Source organism: Pipistrellus hanaki, assembly GCF_964339955.1.
Source record: "Pipistrellus hanaki genome assembly, chromosome: 11".
Taxonomy (NCBI): domain Eukaryota; kingdom Metazoa; phylum Chordata; class Mammalia; order Chiroptera; family Vespertilionidae; genus Pipistrellus; species Pipistrellus hanaki.
The window spans coordinates 45,399,967-45,425,354 of NC_140513.1; the positions used below are offsets into that span (position 1 = coordinate 45,399,967).

General features: G+C 41.2%; 1 protein-coding gene across 3 annotated transcripts in view; it reads left to right on the forward strand.

Annotated features, from left to right (window-relative positions):
* Positions 1-25,388, forward strand: part of KDM4C (lysine demethylase 4C) — a 276,437-nt gene that overhangs the window by 222,177 nt on the left and 28,872 nt on the right. For all 3 annotated transcript variants that reach the window (XM_084899580.1, XM_084899582.1, XM_084899581.1), the window contains 2 exons: positions 7,047-7,232; positions 25,077-25,247. In XM_084899580.1, the coding sequence (XP_084755706.1) occupies positions 7,047-7,232; positions 25,077-25,247 (357 nt within the window). The remainder of the gene's footprint in view (positions 1-7,046; positions 7,233-25,076; positions 25,248-25,388) is intronic.

Below are 25,388 nucleotides of genomic sequence, written 5' to 3' on the forward strand. Positions count from 1 at the left end.
CTGTGTCAGCATTTTCCTGAAATGCCATGTTTGTCGGTCTCCCTGGACACCAGCCCCCTCTTGACTTGGTGTTGCAGCACCCAGAATGATGGTTCTCTAGGCTGCCCCATTTGACTTCTCAAACCTCCTTTATTAATTGCCATCCTGAAATTGGCTTCTGTTCCCTTTCACTGGCACCCCAGTGACCTGGAGGAAGAATGGCCCTGTCTTTCCGAACCTTCCCTACGTTTAAGCGCCTGATAATCTTACTGTTCACCAGCTCCCCTCCATCCCCATCCCTGTCCCTCTAGAAACTGGCGTCGCCTCCACACTCATCCATTTTCTAGACTTAGGCAGCTGCTAGAGAGGTTCTTTCCCACAGAAGACAGACTGTCCAACCCTGACCTTGAGCTAAATAGAGTAGTTCTATTTAGAGGAAGATAGAGAGTCTCTGACAATGAGTAACGAGTAAAAAACACTCAAAATTTACCTTCCTCCTAATAGCCACTTCCCTAGTCCGAGTACTCACCATCCTTTGTCTCTGAATTTCCTTGGCTTCTGTCAACATAAGAAACATCCAAACCGTCCAAACCTATGGAGAATTTTTAAGTTTATTTGAGCCAAACTGACAATTTGCCAGAAGTAAAATCCCAATGGATTGAGAAAATGCTCTGGAGAATGGCAGTTTATTTAATATACGTTACAGTCACATGATTAGTTAAATGGTACTTTTACTCTTTCCCAAACAATTCAAGAATGATTGAACATTTAAAACTTCACTTTTACCACATCCTCCTTACATGATACAATTGTCATGTATTTAAATTCTCTCTATATTTAAAATCCAGATGATATTACTATTATTGCTTGCAAAGTGAATATTCAGATTTACTTACATGTTTAGAATTTTGGTTGCTTTTTCATGAATATTTCTGATCCTTGAAGGTTCAAAGGAAAAGAAAAAAAATCTTTGTTTGCCCTCACATTTGGGTGATAATTAGGCTGGATGTAGACCTGATTTAATTATCCTTTAGAAGCTGGAAGACATTGTTTTGTTGTCCTTAAGCATTCACAGTTGCAGAGTAGAGACTTTATGGTAATCTGATTTTTCTCTTCTGGAAGATTTTGGGATTTTCTTTTTTTATTTGGAGGTCTAGGATGTAGTTAAGAGATTTTTTAAAAAATCAGTCTTACATATTAGGTCTTGTTCAGGTCTGGGAATTTTCTGTTCTTTTTTCTTTTTCTTTTCATGTGGAATGCCTTTTAAGAGATAGAACATCTGGATTGCTTCTGCGTACATGTTCCATTTTTCTTCTTTTTGATATTTTCTTTTGTGTACAATCTCTAGGCTCCATCTCCCAGTTGCTAATTTGATCTCCAGTAGGATCCATCCCACTATTTAGCACATCTTGAATTTTTTTATAATAATATTTTTAAAATTCTTAGAGGTATCTGTGGAGTTGTTACTGTTTTTTTGTCGTTTCTTTTTTTTTTTTTTAATTGATGGGATATATTTTAGAATCTTTATCAAAATCTATACCTCTTTTAAACTCTTGTTTCCCTAAACTGGCTGCTGAAGAATTAATAATTCTTCTTATTAATTATGGAACCTCTCTTTTATGACATTTTTGAGGTTTTCCTAAAAAATTTGTGATTTTAAAAGTATCTCTTGGTATTTTTGTTTCACATCTTGTGTGTGCTTGTTCTTTCTGCAGCCCAGTGAGAGCCCACTTGTCTTGCTGAATGTTGGGTTGGGTACAGGACTTGGATTCAGATCAAATCAGGCAATCTCACGTGCTACTGATGATTGGGGGCAGGGTGGGACATGGGGCTGGCCTGACAGGTAGTTTGTCTTTTGGGTACTGGCTCCCACTCTTGGCATTGGTTTTGCAAGAACTGTCCCCTCAGAGATACTAATAATAGCTTTTTGCCAGGGATCTGCTTCTTGGAGTTAGTTACACCCTTTCTTGTTAGTTCTGTTTTCATTTCTTTTCCTATATCTTTATTTAGGCTTTGGGGCTGGAGGGATGGTAGCAGCGGCTGACTGAACCAGTCAGTCATTGTGTTTCTTTAAAGTCTTCTTCCCAATGTTGCCCCTAAGCACAGCGCATTGCAGCAGCCATTCTTGTTCCACAGAGTGTCTTGTCCTTAATTCTTTCACAGTGCTTATTCCACTGTAACTTCTTAAGAAGTGTCTTATTTGTCTGACTCTTTGCCTTGCAGTGTTTCCCAAAGTGTGGTACGCGTACCCCCAGGGGTGCGGGAAGAGTTTGGTGGGGATATGCACTGCGCCGTGCTTAGCTGCGCCCAATTCTGCGTTCTCATGAGTACGTGGGGTACTCAGCGTTACGAAAATTATAGAAGGGGTACACGTATGTCAAAAATTTGGGAAACACTGCTTATTGGATTAAACTCTGTAGCCCAGACACATTTAGCTGTCAGATTGCCACAGATACATCTTCCAGGGCAGAGAGCTGGTTCAGTAAGTGATCATGGATGGGGCTTGGGATACAGCAAGTCCTCGAATAAGATGTCTTTCCATTCAAAGTTGTTTCTTTGAGAAACAACTGAGATGGCAGCCTCTCACTCTCCTTTGTTATGCTTGGTTCTTCTTGCTCCGGAAATAACTCTTTTTTTAAAAAAATTCTTTATTCATTAAGTAATTACATATGTGTCCTTATCCTTTCATTACCCCTCCTCATCTCCCCCACCCCTCCACTCATGCCCTCACCCCCTGTGTCCATTGGTTAGGCCTATATGCATGCATACAAATCTTTTGGTTTATCTCTCCCCTTTATCCCCACCCTCCCCTACCTTTCATCTGAAGTTTGACGGTCTGATCCATATTTCTCTGTCTCTGGATGTGTTTTTATTCATCAGTTTATGGTGTTCATTATATGTCCATTATTTTGCTTAGCATAATGCTTTTCAGTTCCAAATGGTACTGTTGCAAATGTTAAAAGTTTCTTTTTTTTTTTTTTTATAGCGGCATAGTATTCCATTGTGTAGGTATATCACAGTTTTTTAATCCACTCATCTACTGATGGGCACTTAGGTTGTTTAAAATATCAATGGCATATTTCACAGACATAAAACGAACTTTCCAAAAATTCATCTGGAATAAAAAAAGACCCCAAATAGCTGCAGCAATCCTGAGGAAGAAGAACAAAGTTGGTGGGATTTCAATACCAGATATCAAGCTGTATTACAAAGCCACTGTTCTTAAAACAGCCTGGTACTGGCACAAGAACAAACACAAATCAATGAAACAAAATAGAGAACCCAGAAATTGACCCAAACCACTATGCTCAACTAATATTCGACAAAGGAGGCATGAACATACAATGGAGTCAAGACAGCCTCTTCAATAAATTGTAATGGGAAAATTGGACAGATACATGCAAAAAAATGAAACTAGACCACCAACTTACACCATACACAAAAATAAACTCAAAATGGATAAACGACTTAAACATAAGACGGGAAACCATAAAAATACTAGAGGAATACACAGGTAGCAAAATCTCAGACATATGGGGAAGCAATTTCTTCTCCAATACCGCTCCTAGGGCAATGGAAACCAAAGAGAAAATAAACAAACGGGACTACATCAAAATAAAAAGCTTTTTCACAGCAAAAGAAACCATCAACAAAACAACAAGAAAGCTCACTGCACAGGAGAACATATTTGCCAATGTTATCACTGATAAGGATTTAATCTCCAACATTTACCAGGAACTCATACAACTTAACAAAAGGAAGATAAACAATTCAATCAAAAAATGGGCAGTGGACCTAAATAGATAATTTTCAATTTTCGAAAGAAAGCAGAAGGAAGGCCAAGAAACATGTGAAAGCATGCTCAAGTCACATTCAAGAGATGCAAATCAAAACAATGATGTGGTACCATCTCACACCTGTCAGAATGGCTATCATCAACAAATCAACAAACAACAAGTGCAGGATGTGGAGAAAAAGGAACCCTCATGCACTGCTGGTGGGAATGCAGACTGGTGCAGTCACTGTGGAATTTCCTCAATTGACTAAAAATGGAGAGCTCCCATTTGACTCAGTAATCCCACTTTTAGGAATCTTAGAAAGTAGAAAGTAGAAACACCAATCAGAAGGGATATATGCCCCCCTATGTTCATAGCAGCACAATTCACCATAGCTCAGGTTTGAAAACAGCCTAAGTGCCCATCAATAGATGAGTGGATTAAAAAGCTGTGGTACATCTATACAATGGAATACTACACTGTGGTAAAAAAGGAGTTCTTACTATTTGCAGCAGCATGAATGGAACTGGAGAGCATTATGCTAAGTGAAACAAGCCAGTCAGAGAAAGATAAATATCACATGATCTCACTCGTATGTAGGATATAATAATCAACATAAACTGTTGAACAAAAATAGATCCAGAGACAAATGGCAGGGAAGGGGGGGGGCGGGTTAGAGATCAATCAAAGGATTTGTATGCATGCATATTAGCATAAGGAATGGACCCAGACACTGGGGCAGTAGGGGCTTGCCCTCAGGGATGGGAGTGGCAGGGAGGGCGGGGCGGGGGGGGGGGGAGGGAAAAAGACATAGTATCTAATACTTTAAGAACTGAACTATTGTTTACATCTATTAGCCTATGGTAAAATTGGTTTCATTATACATTCTTTTGCTATTTGATATTTAATCAAATTTCTCAACCCTCTGAATAAACATCTTCCAAAGTATTGAGTTAGAGTTATAGCAGTGATTTCCCACCTTTTTCATCTCATGCACACATAAACTACTGAAATTCTGCACACCAAAGAAGTATATTGTTTGCCAAATCTGACAAAAATATAGTTATATTTTGATTCATTCACACCGGATGGCTTTTGTTGTGTTGGCTATTGTTATTTATTTATTTATTTATTTATTTATTTATTTGACAGTGTAACGGAAAAGAGTCAGGTATTTCATGTTTTTAAAATTCTTGTGGCACATTGGTTGAAAAATCGCTGGTTTATAGTTAGGTAAACTTTCCAAGGATACTGATTCTATCCCTGGAAAGGAGACACTTCCCTTACTAGATCCCAAGCATTGGATTCTCCTGGGTTTCAGTGTATTCTTTCTATCTCCACCCTTTCTGGAAGGCCTCTGTTTAATAAGGAGTTGATGGTGGAAGAGGCTGAGTTACTAATTCATTAATTATTTAAGTCATAATATTCTTTCCCACTCATAAGTCCTGTTTAATTAGGAAAATAGGAAACAAATTATCATTTTATACACCTTACTATCTGAACTTATTAAATGCTGACCTCTATGATTAGGCTCTTAAAAGATTGTCTGATTATGCCTGAGGCTTCTGGTATGAGTTTTGCTATTATATCTGTCATCACATTTCAAATGATTAGAATTGTCAAAAGGATACCAACGTAGCAAGTATTACCAATAATGTATTGACACTGACATAAAAATATATTAAGATAAGACACTAAATAATGCTTTTATTCATACAATAATGTATGTTTAGTTTAGTTCTATGGTGTGTTCTCTTTCTGTAATTTCTTAATTAGCTAAGCCACATACTTACCCCTCTCCTCACTTAGATTGTTTTAATTGTACATTAAATCCAGATGTATAAGAGGATCAGATAAATGTCCGGGATGCAGGACTCTTATGGGGACAATTGAGAGAGAATACAGCTCAGACAGATCGTGAAGAGCCTTTGATAAGCTTTCCTCTTCCATCTCATACTGTTGCTTTTTTTCTAAAATGTCTTGGAGATAAGGAGATGCCATTGAAGAACATTACACAGGAGGTGACATAGGATTTATGTTGTAAAGACATCACTCTGGCAGGCCTGGAGAAGATGAATTGAAATGGAATGAAATAGAAGAGGGAGAGACCAGTTAGAAGGCCATTACTATGCTGGGCAAGACACCATGGGCAGAAGCAGAGGCAGTGGCAGTTGGTATAGATGGGCAGAGAGAGATCAAAGCAAGATTAAGGTACAGAATCTATAAGACTGAAGTGGCTGATTAGATGTGAAGGCAAAGAAGAGTTAGAAGTTAACTGCACATTGATTCTTGCAGCTCTGTGATAAAATATTACAGCCCCCAACAGGCATTGAGTTTAAGTACTTTTTTTTTTTTTTTTGGTCTGAGGAAGGAAGATGTACCTATAAAAGAAGAACAGTTATTCCAGCATTTAGTCAGATTGCAGGCCTTCTTTATCCTTAGGAATAAAAAGTTGAGCGTTTCCATCATTCTGTTTCTTTTTTTCTGTTGTTCTACAATCAATATTTTTCCTAACCCAAGTATTAGTTCACAGATCTTATATTTAATGAAGCTGTTTTATTTTTCTCATCTCTCATAAGAATTGCACTCATGATGTTTAGTGCTAATTGTATGCAATTTAATTTTCAGATTGTAGTAATCATTATTGCTGCTTTTATTTTCATTCTTTCTTCCCCAGGCTTAGTCAGCTATAGATATTCAACAAAATTATGCCCTTTGGGATGATTTTCAATTTTCTCACTTTGGGAGGCATATTTTTGTCAGTCATGAAGGGTTTGGATTTGGATTATTAAACACTTGAACCCCGAGTTTCCACATTGGACCATTTAACACTCTTATATTTTCTTGCAAATGGAAAACTTTGTCCATCTGTGTGCTATTTGGCTACTTTTGAAGACCTCATCTATTTTAGGCAAATGGTGTGCCTGTCCTCCAAACCTACATTCTATCTCTGGATGTACAAAAAGGCACGCCACGCTGGAAATAAAGGAGAAGTAGCTTCAGCTTTCATAGGTACACCCTTGGGCCTTACCTCAGCTCTGCTCCTGGAGAACCATGTACAGAAGGGTTTGGCTTTTCCTAACCACAAGATGTATTTCGACGTGTCTGAGAGTATGTGACCATAGCAGTGTGTTTTCTTGAAAGTGTTGCTGTCACTACTTGGGCCCCCGGAGGGTCAGGGCTTGTTGATGTAATGAGTTTTCTTCATCTCTAACAGCTATTATTCTGTGAAGTGTGGAAGTTGGCTGTTAACAGAGTGGATTGATGTTCCTCTTTGTTTTAACTCTCCAGAAATGCATCTTCTGCCGACACCGGGTTAAGAAGGTCTCTGGAGCCTGCATCCAGTGTTCCTTCGGCCGCTGCCCGGCCTCCTTCCATGTCACGTGTGCTCATGCTGCGGGGGTGCTGATGGAGCCTCATGATTGGCCATACGTGGTGAACATCACATGCTTTCGACATAAGGGCAACCCAAATGTGGTAAGGCCTGCTCTTCCTTCCCAGGTGTCAAGATGTGTATGAATTCTACTCTGTAATGTTATTCATTGTTGACATGTCTAGACTTGAGGTGTGGGTTTCTGGAGGGCAGGGATTGTACGATATTATTTACTCATATTTGCCCAGGACCAGTCAGTGTCTGGTGCGTGTTACTACACACATATATATTTTTTGAGTTGAATGAATGAATGAATGAATGAACAGATGAGACTCACTATGCCTGTTCTGGTTTTGGATTTGTGTACAGGGCTGCTAAATGTTATGCAGATTGTGCACTGCAGTATCCGGGTGAGGGTGAGACCATTTCTAGGACGGAGTGATGTGAGAGCTCCACCTTAGACTATGTGGTGCTTAATCTCCACAACTGTACACTTTGGCCTTCGGAGTTTATTTCATCTCTTCTAGAAGAAACAAAGAGAGCAACACAGGACAGCGAGAGGGCTGGTCATACACATTGGGGGCCTCGTTGCCTGAGATGGGATAAACTAGGGGAAGCACGAGGCCCTGGGCGGGGGGAGGGCAGTCTCAGAAAAGCGGAAATGTTGAAGAGTTTAGATATCACTTTCTTCTGCCTTGACCATCTCACTCAGGACTGTACCTGTTTCTGGGGAAAGAGTGTTTGCAACAAATAGCATGTGAGTTTAACTATAGTTCAGTTTACTTGTCCTGAGTGAGTGGAGTCGTTCCTTTCTTAAATGCTTACAAATGTTACCACAATGTAGAGATAGTTGCTGTGTTCCTATTATCTTTCCAGTTCACCGTAATTGTTTCCGGTTGCCCGTGAGGAGGCTAAAGCAATGTATCAAAGCTCAGGCTTCACTACCTTGCTGCCCTTTGCTATTCCTGGGAGGCTTGGCCACAGACTAGTTGCAGCCTAATGTGCCTGTCTGTGTTTCTAGTAACCTCCTGTGAGCAGCCTGCCAAGTCATCGGTATGGGCTTGGGGAGCCATGACCCACACACCAAGTCTCCCAAATTTTTTAATGATTCCAGCAACTTCCATGGGTGTCTTGAGAGTTTCTTAATGTCTGTGGGTTGGAACTTACTCTGTGAGGCTGTGTGTGAATGTGCAAATGTACAAAATGATATAACCAATTATGTCATCCATCTTAAAGTTATTTTCCACCTTTTCCCATTGTCTTAGGTATGAAGTGGAATATTTATTTGTGCTTTTCCTTTAGTTCCTTGAGTTCATGGACTCTTGCTAAGAATAGTATTATATATACAGCAGAAAATAGATTTCAGCAACTTAAAAAATGTTCCAGTGTTACCATATTGCATCATGGTGGTGCTTTGCCATTTATAATGTCCAGTTAGTATCATTACTTCATTAGATGTTATGGGGGGATGCATCTTAAGATGTAAATGAGGTCATGACCTCTGGAGTCAGAGCGCTTGATGTTCACACCTCGATTTTGCCAATGGTAACACACGTGCACCTTGTGCAGGTTTCTGTCTGTGCCTCAGCTTCCTCCCATACACACAGAATGGCTGCCTACCTCCCCATGTGCGTTTAGACCACAGCACAGAGGAAGCCCTCAGAAGATGGGAGTGATATCACTGCTTTCTCTTTTTACAATGACCATTCCTACTGCTGGCTTCAGCTCTATAATCCTGTGGGAACTGGGGTAAGAAACCTAAATTCAGAGATGGCTCAGTTCCTTGCCCAAGTAGATTCAGTTAATGAGCAGCAGGTGCTAGCATGTGAATGCATTCCAAACCTCAAACCTTGAATGGTGGTAGAGGTGTTCATCTGGGCTTGGGATCATACATTGCCATTTTAACATTCCAAAGTTCTGTGGTTACTGATGATTATATAGCCTTCGCTATTAAAGAGATCCAGGTGTTTAATCAGGACCTCATTCCTCTGAAGCATGATGTGTGCGGTTCAGTCACATTTATGTTACTAATGTTCCATAAATGATGATGAAAAAGAAAATATTTGATTTTGAGGTGATTTAGAAACTACTCTCTATTCTTCCCTTTGAGCATGGTATGCTTTGTACAGGCAGGGAGAACATCGCGTAATTTATAACATTACATGTGGCAATCTTTTCTTATGAGGGAAGAATTTTAATGTTTCTAAATTGCCTTTGCAAAGTTCTCTAGTGGGAAGCACTTTGAGCACAGGATTTCTGAAAAAATATTCTCGTTAGCTCTTATTTACCCACTATTCTTCAGTTAGACTCCAAGCATGGAGTCCTCTCCTAAATGTGTGACAGCAACTCCGGAAGGAGCATTGTGATTGCCCCTGGTGCATTCAACGTTCTTTCCTTTTCAAGCATAAAGAAGTCCAAATTCACTCACGTATTTCTCCTTGTGTAAACTGTGAATGCTAGGGCATGTGCTCCCGAGAGTCAGAACTGTGGTTTGTCTATGTTCTCAGCCATGCCTCGGGTATTGGGAGTAATGAGCAATTGCTGAATCATAGCAGTGAGTACTATTAACATCAAGCTAACTTGGCAGCCTACCCCTGTCTTTTCCAGAATAGAGGATGCTTGTACAATTTGGGTGAAATGAAGTATAAAACTATAGTTATTTCAATAGGATCTCCATTTCCCCCCACTTTGGGGTTTTTGTCCCCCCCGTCCCCCCCCCCCCTTTTTGTGTGTCTTCCAATTATTTGAATTTTGCATCAAAAAGACCGTCTTAAGGCAAATTCTAGTTTTCCTTTAATACCACAAATTATTTTATTTTTTAATATATTTTTATGTACTTTAGAGAGGAAGGGAGAGGGAGAGAGATAGAAGTATTCATGATGAGAGAAAAATCATTGATTGCTGCCTCCTGCATGCCCCCTACTGGGGATCGAGCCCACAACCCAGGCATGTACCCTTGATTGGAATTCTAACCTGGGACTCTTCAGTCTGCAGGCCAACGCTCTATCCACTGAGCAAAACCAGCTAAGGCACAATTATTTTAAATATAATGGCTTATTCAATGTTATTGAGCTTTGGGTGTAAAACATAATGTTGCATAATGTTATAAAAATTCTTTCATTAAACAGTAAGCACATTTGGTAAAATATTATTTGAAAAAATAGGTAGTTTTTCATATTCTTAAAGGCAGAAAGAAGTATGTACCAGGAAATTCACAGATAATCCCTTTCATTTTAATCATCACAGGTCCACCATAGGGATGCACATGTGCAGGAGAGTGGTAGGTCTCTCTTGACACAGAGCAGAAGAGATGAGAAGAAACAGCAAAGCTATTGAGGAGGTGATGTCCTGTTGCACGTGATAGGAGAAGGGGAACTGGATATCCAAGTGGCCGTGTCAGGGGTGAGGAGAGGCCCCTGGGTTCTAGAGACATGTTGGAGGCAGCCTCACAGGTCCTAGTAACTAATCAGATGTGTGAGGGGGAGAAGGGGAGTCTCAAAAACAACCAGATAATGAGAACTCATCACAGGTGAGGGCTGTGTCTGCTTTCAGTGTGGCCGTCTGATGCCAGTGAGCTTGCCGTGGCTTCAAAGGGTTGACCCATCCTGTGCAGCTATGGGGTGATTTCATCCTTTCTTTCCCTTTTTATTTTACCTCCTTTAGTTTGGAGCTCAATCCCCAAACTATGTCCCCTTTTAGTTTCTCTTTCATACTTTTTAGAAAGAGAACCAGAATTTAGCTCACACTCATCTAACAATGATAAGAATGGTGCCATTTCCACAAACTCTCTTCCTGTCTCCAGATCTCGGCTTCTTTGTGTATAGCTGGCAGTGGAATTGTTTTGGTGGTGGTTACTTTTCTTATAATGATTTAGATTTTGCTAACTTCCATTCTGTTTAGTAAAGTTGATTATGACCAACTATTCTCAGATCAGACTTGCGTATATTGATCTGGTATTTGTATATGGGTTGTATCTTTTACATAAGTTATTTTCCAGATACCCTGCTGAATTTGTACTGATATTGAAAAACAGAGAGGATTCTGATCAAAGCAAAGACTGGGATAAAAAAAATTCTTAGCAAGGATTTTAAAAAAATATTATAGTGATTCAGGAGGCCTGAAGCTGATCAATCCTCTTAAATTAAACATACATTTTAAAAAGAGAAGAAATCCTTCACCTTGTTATCAATAGAAGTGGTTTGTTGAGATCTCAATCCATTTGTGCCAGATGATAAAAAGTAAGGCCTGGCTTGCCTGGGAGGAGAATTTTTAGGACAGACATTTTAGAATATTTACATCCAGAACCAGTCTTTCCCTTGCTCACTTTACTAGGTAAAACCAGTGAAGATAGTGTTTTTCTAAATTTTATTGAGACCATTTTAAACTGCTGCACTCTATTTAATATGCCTTGTTTTCCTTTTTTACTCCCCCTCCTGTGTTCGTTTCCACAGGAGGCTGGGTCAGGGAGCCTAGAGCCTTTCTCCCCTTGCTTCCTGTCGGAAGAACAGGCTTGAGTGGATCCACAGCTCAGCCCCGTGCCCTGGACTCAGTTCCCTTTGGGGCCCATTGTTCCTGCCCTTTTAGTCAGTGCATTAGAGAGAGCCAGGGAGTTGCACTGCAGGCCATCCTGCCTTCTGTGGGGCCTTGGCTGCACAGTCAGAGGGCCTGGCTGTGGGACACGCAGGAGAAGACCCAGGATGCTATCCCCAGAAGGTTCCCACGGTAACCTCACAGCCCCAGCCAGAGGCTCTTCAACCTCCTTTGAGGCCTCTACAGCCACGCCTTCCATCTTTCCCCCTTTTCCAGATTTCTTTCAAAGCCTGGTGTCTTGGTAAGGGTTTGTGCCAGTCCCCATCTGGGCACCAGCTGCAGGGGTCCAAGCCCATTAATGAAGCTACAGTGTTTCAAGAAGTGTTGAATTTGTGGGAAGAGAAAACAGATGCTTCCACTGCAGATTCCAGTGTTAATCAGCAAAAGATGCAGAAACTGATCAGAATATGGAGATCTTGCAGGGAGAGCAGAGGCAGAGTGCCCTGGGTGGCCCAGGGTTGGCTGCTGCCGGAGCTGAGTGGAAGCTGTGCTTTGCTACCATACTCTTGCTCTGTATTAGGGGTTTACACCTTCATTCTGGAAAAATTTACCCTTAACCATCTGGGCCTTACCATTTAAGAAAAGTTTTGCAAGTAGTTGGCTCTTGCAGCAGACACAGGCCAAAGCCACATGCCCATTTGGGGGCAGAATGCAGTCAGTTCCCAGGTGGCTCAGAATATTATCTCTGCCTTTAAATATAGCCTTTCACCAGGCTCTGATTTCTTATCCTTTAATCTGGTTGGAGAAAAAAGAATGTAATTCAAGTATATACTTTATTATAGTATAACTAGAGGCCTGGTGCATGAATTTGTGGGTCCCCTGGCGTGCCCTGTGGGGATCGGGCTGAAACTGGTAGTCCAATGCTGCCTGCCGCTTCTGCTCATCCCGGCCCCGCTGCACTTGCCATGGGCTCGCGCCCAGTCAGTCCTGATCAGGAGAGGCTCACACCATTGCAGCTGCACTCACCAGCCGTGAGCCCTGCGTCTGGTGCCTCACCTGAGGGGGGTCGGGGTTTTGGCAGCTGGGATGTGATTGGCCCTCTGGGCAGGTGGTGGGACACACTTGCCCACCTGGGATCTGGATCCGGATCCAGATCTGTCCTGCTGATGTTCATGACAGTGTCGGGAGCCACCTGGCCGCCACTTTTATATTGTTTCTTCCTTGCAGAGCATCTAGGGAGGGGAAGTGGCCGCAGTGCCCGAGGCCAACTTCCAGGAAGCCGTGGGGCGCTGTTGAGATCATGCCAGTGGCGCCAGTCCGTCAGTGCCTGACCTGTTCTCTGGAGATTGGATCTGTAGGACTACTGAGGGAGTGAGTGGCTGCTGCCGGGATGGTGGGCCACCTGGACGGGTTGTTCAGCTGAGCAGCACTCTTACTGTGGGAGATCACTGACCACCAGGGGACAGCTCCTGCATTGAGTGTCTACCCTCTGATGGTCAATGCGCTTCATAGTGACTGGTTGGCTGTTTGTTCAGTTGCTTAGGCTTTTATATATATATATATATATATATATATATATATATATATATATATATATAGAGAGAGAGAGAGAGAGAGAGAGAGAGAGAGAGAGAGAGAGAGAGAGAGATAGAGATAGAGATAGATAATAGATTAGAGGCCCGATGCACGAAATCATGCATCAGTGGGGTCCCTCTGGCCTGCAGGATTGGGCTGAAACTGGATCTACAACATCCCCTGAGGGGTCCTGGATTGTAAGAGGGTACAGGCCAGGCAGAGGGACCCCACTGTGCACGATTGGGGCTGGGGAGGAATGTGGGAGGTTGTCTAACTGGGAGGGACTGCAGGAGGGCTCCAGGGTGTGTCCAGCCCATTTCAGTCCCAATTGGCTGGACCCCAGCATCCAGCTAACTTACCAGTCAGGAGGAGGTGCATGTGCAGCTGAGGCCCATAGTGGAGACAGAGACAGAGACAGGTGGCCTGCCCAAGCTGCTGTGCCAGCTCAGGCGGCCCTTGAGTGGACACTGACGGGTGCGCTCAGGCCGCCCCAGAGCGGATACTGACAGGGGGGCCTGGGATGCTCCAACTGCAGCTCACCAGCAGTCCACCTCTGTGCGGAAGCTTCAAAGGAAACACCTTTTCTGACTGCTCATTGGTTAAGCTCCCTGTACACCACTCACAGTGTTCTTGGTAACTTGGATAATAAGAATCCAAGAAGGTGATCTAGGGTTTTTCCACCTCACTCCCGGAGGAAAAAGCGAAGGTCCGCTGCTGGTGGGGATAAGAAATGTCATATCCTGCCCTAGCCGGTTTGGCTCAGTGGATAATGCCTTGGCCTGCAGACCGCAGGGTCCGGGTGCAATTCTGATCAAGGGCATGCACCTAGGTTGCAGAGTCCTCCCTGACTGGGGCCCACGTCAGGGCTCATGCAGGAGGCAGCCAATTGAAGTGTCCCTCTCACAGTGATGTTTCTCTCTGTCCTTCCCTCACTCTTCCATGCTCTCTAAAAATCAATGGAAAATATCGTCAGGTGAGGAGAAAGAAAGAAAGAAAGAAAGAGAGAAAGAAAGAAAGAGAGAGAGAGAGAAAGAAAGAAAGAGGTCATATTCTATGAAAGAGACATTTCGAAAATGCCTAAAAAAGGTTGTCATTTTTTCGTGGTGAAGGGACTGGAGTCTGTGTTGATGAAAACACCTTGGTGGCTGTGGCGGCTGGAAGTGGCAGCAGCAGCAGGGTGATAGGGATGGCGCCTTCTTCTTATCAGCTGGTCACCTCCTGCAGAAGGAGGCCAGACTGCAGCTTCAGTGGGCCTAAGCTGTCAGTAGGACATCCCCTGAGGGCTCCCAGACTGTGAGAGGGGGCAGACTGGACTGAGGGACACGCCCCCCCCCCCCCCCCCCCCCGCAGTGCATGAATTTTGTGCACCAGGCCTCTAGTATAATATGAATGTGTAATATATTGTACAAAATGGTTAGACTATTTTACTTTAACTTTTTATTCTGGCCTTGTAAAACTACGAATTAATGCTGAATTTTAAACAAATATTTTAAGAAAAATCTGCAACTTGAGGCAGGTGTTTGGCTTTATCACAAGAGCATGCTTATCAGAATCAGGAGCCTCAGTAGTGCTGTGCTTTCCCACTGAGCTCTGTTATTCCCCCACGAAGTTCATGTGGAGTCCCTCAGCAGACCCGGGGCTTCTCTGTGAGGACCAGCTGCCTGAGGAATATTTACAAGGCACATTTGATACTCAGCAAGTTCAAGGACCACACATCCTGAGAGAAATCTAGTCTTCCATTCCAAGGACAGCTTATTTGGTTGCCTCCTCCTCCTCCTCCTCTTCTTCTCCTTCGCTCTCGCGCTCTCTCTCTCTCTCTCTCTCTCTCTCTCTCTCTCTCTCTCTCTCTGGTAGGCAGTGTGTGTTTCCATGTAAAATGCTTGCTCACTTTTTCATAGCATTAATATTTCTCAGTTCCCAGGACATTTTAAGATTTTCAGCAAATTATACTTCTTTTTTATAAAAATATTGTCTAATAGCTTGTTAAGAAAATTAAGTGGTGACATTAATTCCATATTTTAACATTGGTGTTAGAGTCAAATACCATGAATATGGGGAGAAATATAAATGGAATGTGTCAACAGACATATGATAGCAAAGGATATTTGACATTCCAACATCTTGTAGCGCATAAGAAACAGGATTTTCAATTCCTTCAGGTAGAAAACAGTAATTAGATGGTATAGTCATAGTGAAATCCATAGATATTGACAAAATGTAATGAAGGTATAACTTTTTATGATTGTTAACTGCAAGCAATAGAAAAGGCTATTAAGTAAGTTCCAACATTTCTATCTGAATGACCATTCTCTTTGTCAACATTATATGTCAATGCTCAACAAAGCTGATGTATAAAAGTCTAGATTAACTAGAAAGGCCTCCAGAGGCCTGTTGACAGGCAGCCAGGCAGCCTGGCATACCCCACTTTCTTTGTCCTGCCCGCTCACATTTCTCACGTGCAGATCAATCCTTCTTTTCTGATAAAATGGGCAGTTTCTTGATCACTCCTTATCTGAAGTTGGCATCTTTTCATCCTGAGATATTATGCACCCTCTCGTTTTCTTGTCCCACACTGGGCGAAGTGGCACAGTGAATTTATAGAGTGGAATCCAAAGAAACATAAGAAATTCCTGTTTCTACATTCTTCAATGAAGCATTCTTTTAATTTTTCTTTCAGCCATTTCTGGATTGACCTAGCACCAGCTTTTGCTTGAGCAGGAGGCAGGGAGACATGAAGCCCTCTTGGTGGGGCTCTGATATCCTCCTGGGTTATTTTCCCCATTTTGTGTTTCTCTCCTTGTCTGCCTTTCCCCATACATCTGAGGAACTAGAAGAAAATACAGAATTTGAAAACTCTTGTATTCAGTAACTTTTAGTTGTACCTTAAAATCTGTTAACGTATTCCTTTGTCACGTATTTGGAATAAAAACAAAACAAAACAGCATCCTTGCTAGAGACTGAGAAGTGGCTTTTGCTGAGGCTGTAGGGACCCAGAGATGACCCTTGGTGAAATGAGAGAACAGGAGCACTGCAGGCATGACACCGGGAAAGAGGGGTGACAACTATAGAGTCTCTCAGTTCTCTCCTTTCCTGCTTCTACAGGAACCCCACACACATCTCTCTCCATCACAATGCTAGGCCCATACATGCATTTAATTAACACTAGATAGACTGAGAGATGGCCATTACCTGCTCGGTCAGTAACGAACTGTAAAGACTAGGTTAACAAGATAAGCTAGCTGGGCAGAATCTGCCTTCCTGCTGCTGCTGTTGTGATGGGCAGGAGAAAGCTTTTGGCTGACTTCTTCCACTATTCCTTTGGCTATTTCTCCTAAAATTTTAAAAGAAACCAGGAAGCTTGTGCTTGATCTCTCTCTCTCTCTCTCTCTCTCTCTCTCTCTCTCTCTCTCTCTCTCTCTCTCTTTTTCTCTTTCCCTCTCTATCATAAGTAGTGTGTCTTTATTGAACCACTAAAGACCTATTCCACCCTATTTTTCTCTCCTGTTCAAGGTGACCATTTCCTTTGTTGGTAGCAGTGCATCAATGTAGATAAAGTAAATACAAATAAGAACATGTGTATAGTGCCTTTATAGTTTCTGTGCATTTTCATACATAGTACCTTATCTCCTTTGGGCCTCACAGTAAATAATCTTGTGTGGAGGTATTATGGTTGTATTTATTTTTTATAGCTGATGAAATGGAACTTCAAAGGGTTCAACAGCCATTAGAAGTTAACAGAACTTCCAGGTCATTAGAGCCGGAGCACATGGCATTTAGACTGTGCTATTTTGGCACTTTCCCAACTTGAGACCATGGCTTGGATTATCTTACATGGTTTCATTATTTACCTGGGCTTCCTTCTTGGTGACATAGAAAAACTGTTAAACCATTTAATTAGTCTGTTTTGCTTTGGGTTGACTTCCTTACAGAAATTTTGCATCTATTTTAGCTATTTTTATCCCATTCACAAACTTTGAGATTTAAAAATCATTATTGGCAAGAGTACCATATAGTAATACCTTATGCCCCTTGCTTCTCCTAATGAAAATGTCTCATCTAAGATAATGAAACAAAATTGTTGTATTATCTTATAATTGAACAAATGCTTTCCTACTTCATTTCCCCCAAATTGTAATTTCTCCAACATTTTTTCAAGATTGTTTGGAGTATTTTAGATGCTTTGCATTTTCAGATAAATTTTAGAATCAGTGTGTTAATTTCTACACACATGCATAGAATTATTTAAATTCTTGAGATTTTTATGAAGTTATAGTTCTCCCCCAATTTCACCCTTGCTACACAAGAAGCTCAAAGGCTCCTGAAATATAAATTCCGAGGCAGAGCTTTTCAGGGCAGGGATCCAGGGAAGACTCACCTGTCCTCTAGCAACTAATGAGAGTGAATGTGTCTTAGGAACGCACATCAGGTTCCGTCTTAGCAGTGGGATGCTGCCACAGCCCTCCAGCTCCGCCAGTCTACCTGCCGGGAGCTTCCTCCCTGCTCTTCATGTAGCAGGTTGCTTACTCTTCAAATAGGAAGTAGGAGGTGCTTACCTAGTGAGAGTTTCCTACGTTAACACAGGGAAGCACAGTTCTCCCATTCTAGTTCTCTTCACTTACCTTCCAAACAAGACCATGAGGTGAGCTCTTGACTCAGATGGAAAAGAATTAGTTCCTGAGTCTCTCTCCCCGCCCCCCCCCCCAACACACACACTTTCTTTTGCAGTTTATTTGTTATTAAAGTGAGTAAGACCTAAGTCTGCTGGGAAACTGCTTACCACTATTTCCCACTTATTGTATGTTTGCACTTGAAAACCCATGAGAAATAAAAGTACATGTGAACAAGCAGACATGTAGAAAATTAAATACTTGTGACATTTTTATGGGTGTGCATGTATATTTGTCTGTAGGAGCAATTATTTCTTCACGAAGCCCCAGGGCTTTCGGTTTTTCTGGGTAGGAGATTTTTACCAGGCTCTTGTAATTTTATGAAGAAAGCTGTCATTATTACAGGGCAGGTTTAGAGGAGTGACTTCTGCTGCATTCGTTTGGTAAAAGAAGGACAGTTTGTATTAATGCATTTACTCAGATCCCTCTAGAAATTTTTATAAGATGGATACTTGAAAAGGTACAGTAATATCTCAAAGGTTGTTAATTTGTAGAAGTAAGGGAGAAATAATGAAGTGGAGAAGGTGGAAGGGTCATTGGCTAAAACATGGAAATGCGCTTTTTGTCTGTTCATGTTACTTGGCTTTGTTTCTTCGGCTCCCTTGCCTTGCTGGCTCTGTGAGCCTCTGAGTGCACTGTTTTATTGGGATTTACGCCCTTCAGTGACATATAGATGGTTAACCCAGTCATGGATTTTCCCAAGATGACATCTCTGCCATCTTGGCAGATATTGGGTGACCCTCATTTACGGCGTAAACACAAATCAGCCTTGCAAAGTCTTGGCTAAGACTTTAGGAATCTTGGATAAGAGCATAGGAATCTTCCTTCCCTCTAGCACACAGGACTCTTTCCCTCTAAACCCTCTCTGTAGAGGTCATATTGAACTAACTGTTCTCTGCTCTGTCAGAAACTCATTGGGATAAATTATATTTGAGAATATAGTACATATTCCAGTCTCAGAACTTGTTAGGTTCCTGTGTCAGTTAGCCATTTCAGCTTCTATAAATTAACCATTTTACTCCAAAATTACCCATTTCAGCTTCTATAAATTAACCTGTCACAGAGATGTCTTCTTTGAGTTTCATTTCACCACCGTGTCCTTTTATGGACAGTGCATACAAGCACCATTATCTAGATGACTTCTGTTAAAAGAGTGACTGCTGTACGTCTAAATGTACCAGAAAATAATATATTTTTTATAATTTAGTATTAAGAAATATTTGTGTTTAGGGGATGAGAAAAAAAATTATAATTTCTTTCACTAAATTACAGCTAGAATTTGACAGTCCTGTCAGTTTTGAGTATAGGCAGCGATGGTATTAGCAGTTTCTGTGACCTGTCCGCAGTAGTAATCATGTCATCATTGTCACTAGACATTAGTATTTAATACATTATTATAGAAGCATAAGTCTTAAACCACAAATTTTGGTTTTTCCCCATATAATTTGTGTCTTTTATATGTAATCTTGTGTGCTTTATTTTATGCAGCTACAAACATCAATCTGAGCCGGGGTTCACAGGCTCACAAGGTGACCACTCTGTTTGCAAATGGCCTTCCCACCATCTGTGCATGTGGGCTTTCTGGCTCTTTCAGGTCTGGCTCAGGTGTTCCCAGGGGTGAAGCCTTCCCTGGAAGGCCCCTTCCTGCCCCTACCTGGTGCTCTTAATACCTGCACTGTGGTCAGCCATGTGTGTCTTCCCTTCTGCCTGTGAGCTTTTGAGAGACCGGACTCTCTCCCTCCTTTATTTTAATCCTCAGCACCTAGCAGGGTGCCTTGCTTGTAATAAGCACTCAGGAACTTAAATGCCGTGTTCCCACTCCATGCCCATCTATGCATTGCTTTTCCTCTATGCATTGTGTTTCTGCCAGTCTCTCTTGGCTCTGGCTCAGAGTTTACTGCTGTAAAGTTCTTGTCAGGTAAGGAACGGTGATTTTTCCATCCTGTTTGCCAGCACTACTTTAAATGTTCTGGAGTCAGCCTTTTGGATGTTGTCATGCCTTTGATGAGCCAGTATTAGGGACATATTTTTCTCCCTACTCAGGTTGTAATCATTAATGAATAGCCATCTTTTCTCTAAGTGTGGAAATATAGGTCAACATTGGTTAGATTTTTAGGAAAGTTATATATATAGGTCAACATTGGTTAGAATCTTGGGAAAGTTAGAGAGCTTTGTAATAAGGGCCCATTTAATTTTTAAGCCCACCCTGATTGAAGGCAATATAGTATCAGTGGAGAGAAAACTCTTTTACGTCTACAATTAGTTTTTATTATTGGTATTGCCTTGTAGAGGTGGCTAGTTTGATGGGAAGGACAGTATAGCAATGAGTGTCAAAAAGACAATGAGGCGCGCGCGCGCGCGCGCGCGTGTGTGTGTGTGTGTGTGTGTGTGTGTGTTATTTTAAATGAGTACAGCCCCAAACCTGAGCATAAAATACCCATATTGTGGGTACGATCCCCAGCATACAGGAGGCAACTGATTGGTGATTCTCTCTCACAGCGATCTCTCTCTCTGTCTCTCTTTCTCTCCTCCTCCTTCCCTCTCTCCCTCCTTTCCTTCCTCCCTCCCTACCACCTCTCTCTAAAATCAATAGAAAAATAATCTATTCATTTTACTGAAACTATATTTCTTAGTAATGAGTAATGATTATTAAGAACAAAATGAAAGTACCTTTTTTTGTTATATCACATTTGGCCTCAATGTAGGATATAAGTCAGATGAAATTTTGTAATTAAATTTGTGTATCATTCTACTTTACAAAGTGTTCATTTCCTCAAGTCCTTCTTATATCATATTTACTGAACTGGATGATAAATATTAAAGATGGTCTTACTAAGTAATTTGGCTTCAGCTTGTTTTTAGCATCTCAGTTAGGTAGGTCTAAATGTGGATTAGTTGCTATTTGAAGAATTGGAAACTTGCAAGGACTCTTGTATTTTATTAAATTTATTAAAATTAGTGTTTTATTAATTTATTTATTAAATTTAGTGTTTTCAAGAATTATTAAAGAAATATGTAATGGAAGGTGCATAAAAAAACAAGTACAATTCCATTACCTGAAGTTATACATTTTAGTATATTTTTTCATAATATTTATTTTATATATTATCTGTGTGTGTTAAAAACCATCATAACACTTAATGGCTTAAAGCAATGACAACTCTTTGGCTGGTGATTCTGTAAGTCATAATTTAGGCTGAGATCAGCTGGGTGGTTCTTCTGTTCCAGGCTGGTTGCCTCATTCATCTGTGATTAGCTGCAGAACAGTTCTTCTCTTGGCTGGATTCTCTCACATGTCTAGTGCCTCAGCTCTGGTCAATGTGATCTCTCATATGCCAGCAGAGTAACTTGAGTTTGTTCACGTGACAGAATCTGGGGCCCCTGGAGAGACCACAGAAATGTTCAAGGCCTCTTGAGCAAAAGTCTTTGAGTTGGCATACTATTGCTTCTGTTGTCTTCTTTTGACCAAAGGAGGCTAAGCTACAGGCTACCCCAGGTCAAAGGATAGGGAAATAGATTTCAGCTCTTGATAGGAAGGGCTTTGAAGTCACATTGCAAGGATGTGGGAAAAGGGAAGAGTGAAGATTGGTGAGCATTTTACCAATTTACTACAGTGTGTGTGTGTATGGCATGTGTATGCATATGTGGAAACTGAGAGCATATGCAATTATTTCTGCATTTTTCATCACCAGATAAGCTTCAAATTCCAGTGGCTATTTTAATGCTGTGAGATACTGGGGAGATGAAATGAATTAAAAAAAAATCTTTTTAAATCTTTTTATTTATATAGTTAATATAAAGGGAGAGAGAGGGAGAGAAACATTAATGATGAGAGAAAGATTCATTGATCAGTTGCTCCTATATGCCCCCCACTGGGTATCCAGCCTGCAACCCAGGCATGTGCCCTCACTGGGAATGGAACCATGACCTCCTGGTTCATAGGTTGACACTCCATCACTGAGCTACATTGGCCGGGCTTAAATGAATTTTTATATAAGTTCCTTAGAAAGTATGTAGAACAGAGGAGGTAGATACTCAATAAATCATAGTTTAAAAAGAAAGAAAAAGAAAATAAAAGTTCTTTAGGAAACTGCTTAAATCCCATCAGTCTAGTTTCCTGGTTGGTTTTATTTCTCTTCTGATTTCTTTACATATTTACTCTTCTGGTTGATACTATCAAGGCACTGGTAATGGGAAAGAATTTTTTTCTGGGCCTTAGTTCAGCCTGTTACCAGCTGTGAGACCTTGGAAAAGTCACTTGGCTTTGTATCTCAGTTACTTCATCTATTTAGTGAAAATAATTATTTCACAGAGTTATTGGGGGAGGATTTAATGTATATCGATATATGTTGGAAACTCTAGATGTGTTATTATTTTTTAGGAACTCTTTGAACATTTGTTTTGTAGAATTTCTAGAACATTTTAAAAATATATTTTATTGATTTTTTACAGAGAGGAAGAGAGAGGGATAGAGAGAAACATCAACGAAAGAGAATCATCGATCAGCTGCCTCTTGCACATCCCCTCCTGGGGATGTGCCTGCAACCAAGGTACATGCCCTTGACTGGAATCGAACCTGGGACCCTTCAGTCCGCAGGCTGACGATCTATCCACTGAGCCAAACCGGTTTCGGCCTCTAGAACATTTTTTTTACTTAACTTTTTGTTTTCTTTCACATCCCCAGCATCTCAAACTGACTGATTTTAGCTTTTCCTTAAAATAAGTTGTGTTAAAAACAAATAAAAACAGCAACAGTTATTTCTGCTTAGTGCATATTTCACAGCCTTAGCCAGCATATAGGTCTTCAAAATACCATGGCCATTTCTTTAATCTGATGGAGCCCCCTTGCATAACATCTCTCTTCTCTGATCAGAAATGACATTCTTAACATCAATAGACTCGTGGGCTTTTCTGACAGGAAATACTTGTGAGGATGTATGATTAGTTATCAATAAATTTTTCTTACAAAAATAAATCAGAAATCCTATCAAAATAGCACTATGAAAAAATCTATTTTCTTTAGTACTTCCCATGACATGGTCATGCTTGAAGCTTATGGATATTTTTATTTAGATGAAGACTCTATATTTAATCCGTGTGCTGGCCATCTTTCCAGCCAGTCAATTTGCATAAATTTCATGTCCTAAGCAGGAAGAAAATGGTTGTGGTCTGGAGTCAACCTTTTCTCTGTCAAGTCTATATCACTTTTCTTTCCCTTGACTGGCTGCTTCCACTTCCCACACCCTGTGAGTTTCACCATAAACCTCCTTTATTTCCTCCCCCTACCGGCATTATCCTTCCTTACCCCCCAGAAAGAGAATGTCTTCCTGAAAGGCGCTTTTACTTTGCCAGTTTCTAAACAGTGAATGAATCGAATTCTCTCTTATTTTGAAAATGTGTTTGTACCCATCTTCATAGTTTATTCATTCATTTTTGTTCATTGATTGATTGATTGGTTCATTTATTCATTATTCAGCAACGACGTTGTACACACCCTGCTGGATGCCATGAATAAAAAGAGCGATAGGCCCTAGTGCTGTCCTGTGGATGTGCCCGTCGTAGGAGGGACAGTACATGAAAGTGACATTTGGCCCGGGCTTTAAGTGAGATAGAAACAAGGCTCCTGGATTGTAGGAAGTGTAGGGAGAAGACCACGCTATGCCTTCCTTCCTCAGGACCACAGCTGTGTGCTATGACAAGGGTTAGAATCGGGAGTGTGTGTGGTGATTTGAAGCTGGATTAAGCATTGTCATGTGAAATCAAGGTGCTGCACAGGCATGCACACCGATTACTGAGTAAGGAGGGAGAAGTAGTTTATTGGCCGGGTCTCCGGTATGTTCTTAATTTCCCCAAATGAAGAAGCTATTTCACATTTGCTGAGTCTAGGTATTTTATGTACTTTATCCTATTTTACAGCAGACCTTCCACATAAATATCCCCTTTTTGTAGATAAGCAAACTGAGGCCTAGGAAGGCTAAGTAACATCCCCAAGATCATATAGTAAAGAAGCAGAGCTTAGAATTCAGATCCAAACCACTGTCTCCATAAGATGCTAAATCCAGTGTTAAAATAACAGGCACAAAGGAACAAATATAGTGAAATCATCCTCATAGTAAAGGCTGGATCGGGCAAGGCTCATCCGTGATGTTAAATCCAAGCATAAGTGTGCAGGATGTATGTGTGGTGCTTAAGTTCTGCCACAGATTGTTTATTAGTAATAAAAGAAAAGAGTGATTATGAAGTAGAGAAACTGGACCATACTTTTGACCATGATAAAAATTCACATCCCCATGGAGACGCAGACAAGCAGCATGTGCTTCCAGATGTGATATCCTGAGTGGAACACAGCATGTCCTGTGTGGGGTTCTGGCCCAGAATGTACAGCCTGGATCTGATCATGAGGAAACCTCAGATAAATGTTCTATTCACAAAGCAGGGGGAGGGAGGAGTGTATCCTTCCAAAGTATCACTATCATAAGGACAAAGGAAGGTTGGGGAAATGTTCCAGATTGAGGGAGGCTCAGGAGCTGTGGCGACTACATGCAGCACCTGACCTTTGACTGTCCTGCACTGGAGTGTGGGACCAGGGGCTTGGGGACCCTGCGTCATCATTGGCTCAGTTGACAATATTGGAAGATACATTGTAGAGAATCAGACATGTCGCTGTTAACTTTCCTAACGTTAGTAACAGTAACTGTTATATAACTGTGGTTATGTAAAGGAGAATACCTCTTCTTAGAAAACACACACTGATGTATTTAAGAATAAAAGCCCAGTAAAGCGCTAATGGCTGGTGGTGAGGGGCTAGTATGCGTGTGCACGCCCCCCCCCTCCACACACACACACACACACACACACACAGAGGCACACACACACAAACAATTTGTATATAGTACTTAAAAATACACATACATAAAGAAGAAGTATAATATGCAAATAAAGGAAATTATAAAATGCTAATAGGAATAGATAAAGGATCAAAGAGTATATGGGTGCTCTTGTACCTTCATATCCTTGCAACTTTTAAGTCTGAGAGTATTCCGCAATAAAAAGTTAAAAAATAAAAAATGATATTACTAAGCCAATTACTGGTTTTTTTAAAAATATTTATTTTATTTTCTGTCCTTTTCTCTTTTTCCTCTTTCTTTTCTCTCGTCGTCCTCTGCCCCTCGTTAGAAGTTGAAGGCTGGTGAGAGGGGCATCTCTGTGGGGCAGACCGTCATCACGAAGCACCGGAACACCCGGTACTACAGCTGCAGAGTGATCGCCGTGACGTCGCAGACCTTCTACGAGGTCATGTTTGATGATGGCTCCTTCAGCAGAGACACGTTCCCTGAGGATATCGTGGTAAGTGAGTTCCTGGGGTGCGTGTCCTCAGTTTACTTCTTAGTATAGCTAAACAGCTGAACCTTTCGGGAATCTTTCTTCTGCCTTTGGTAGTAACTCTTTCATTTATTATTTCACTCAGGTGTGCTGTTTTCCCACCAC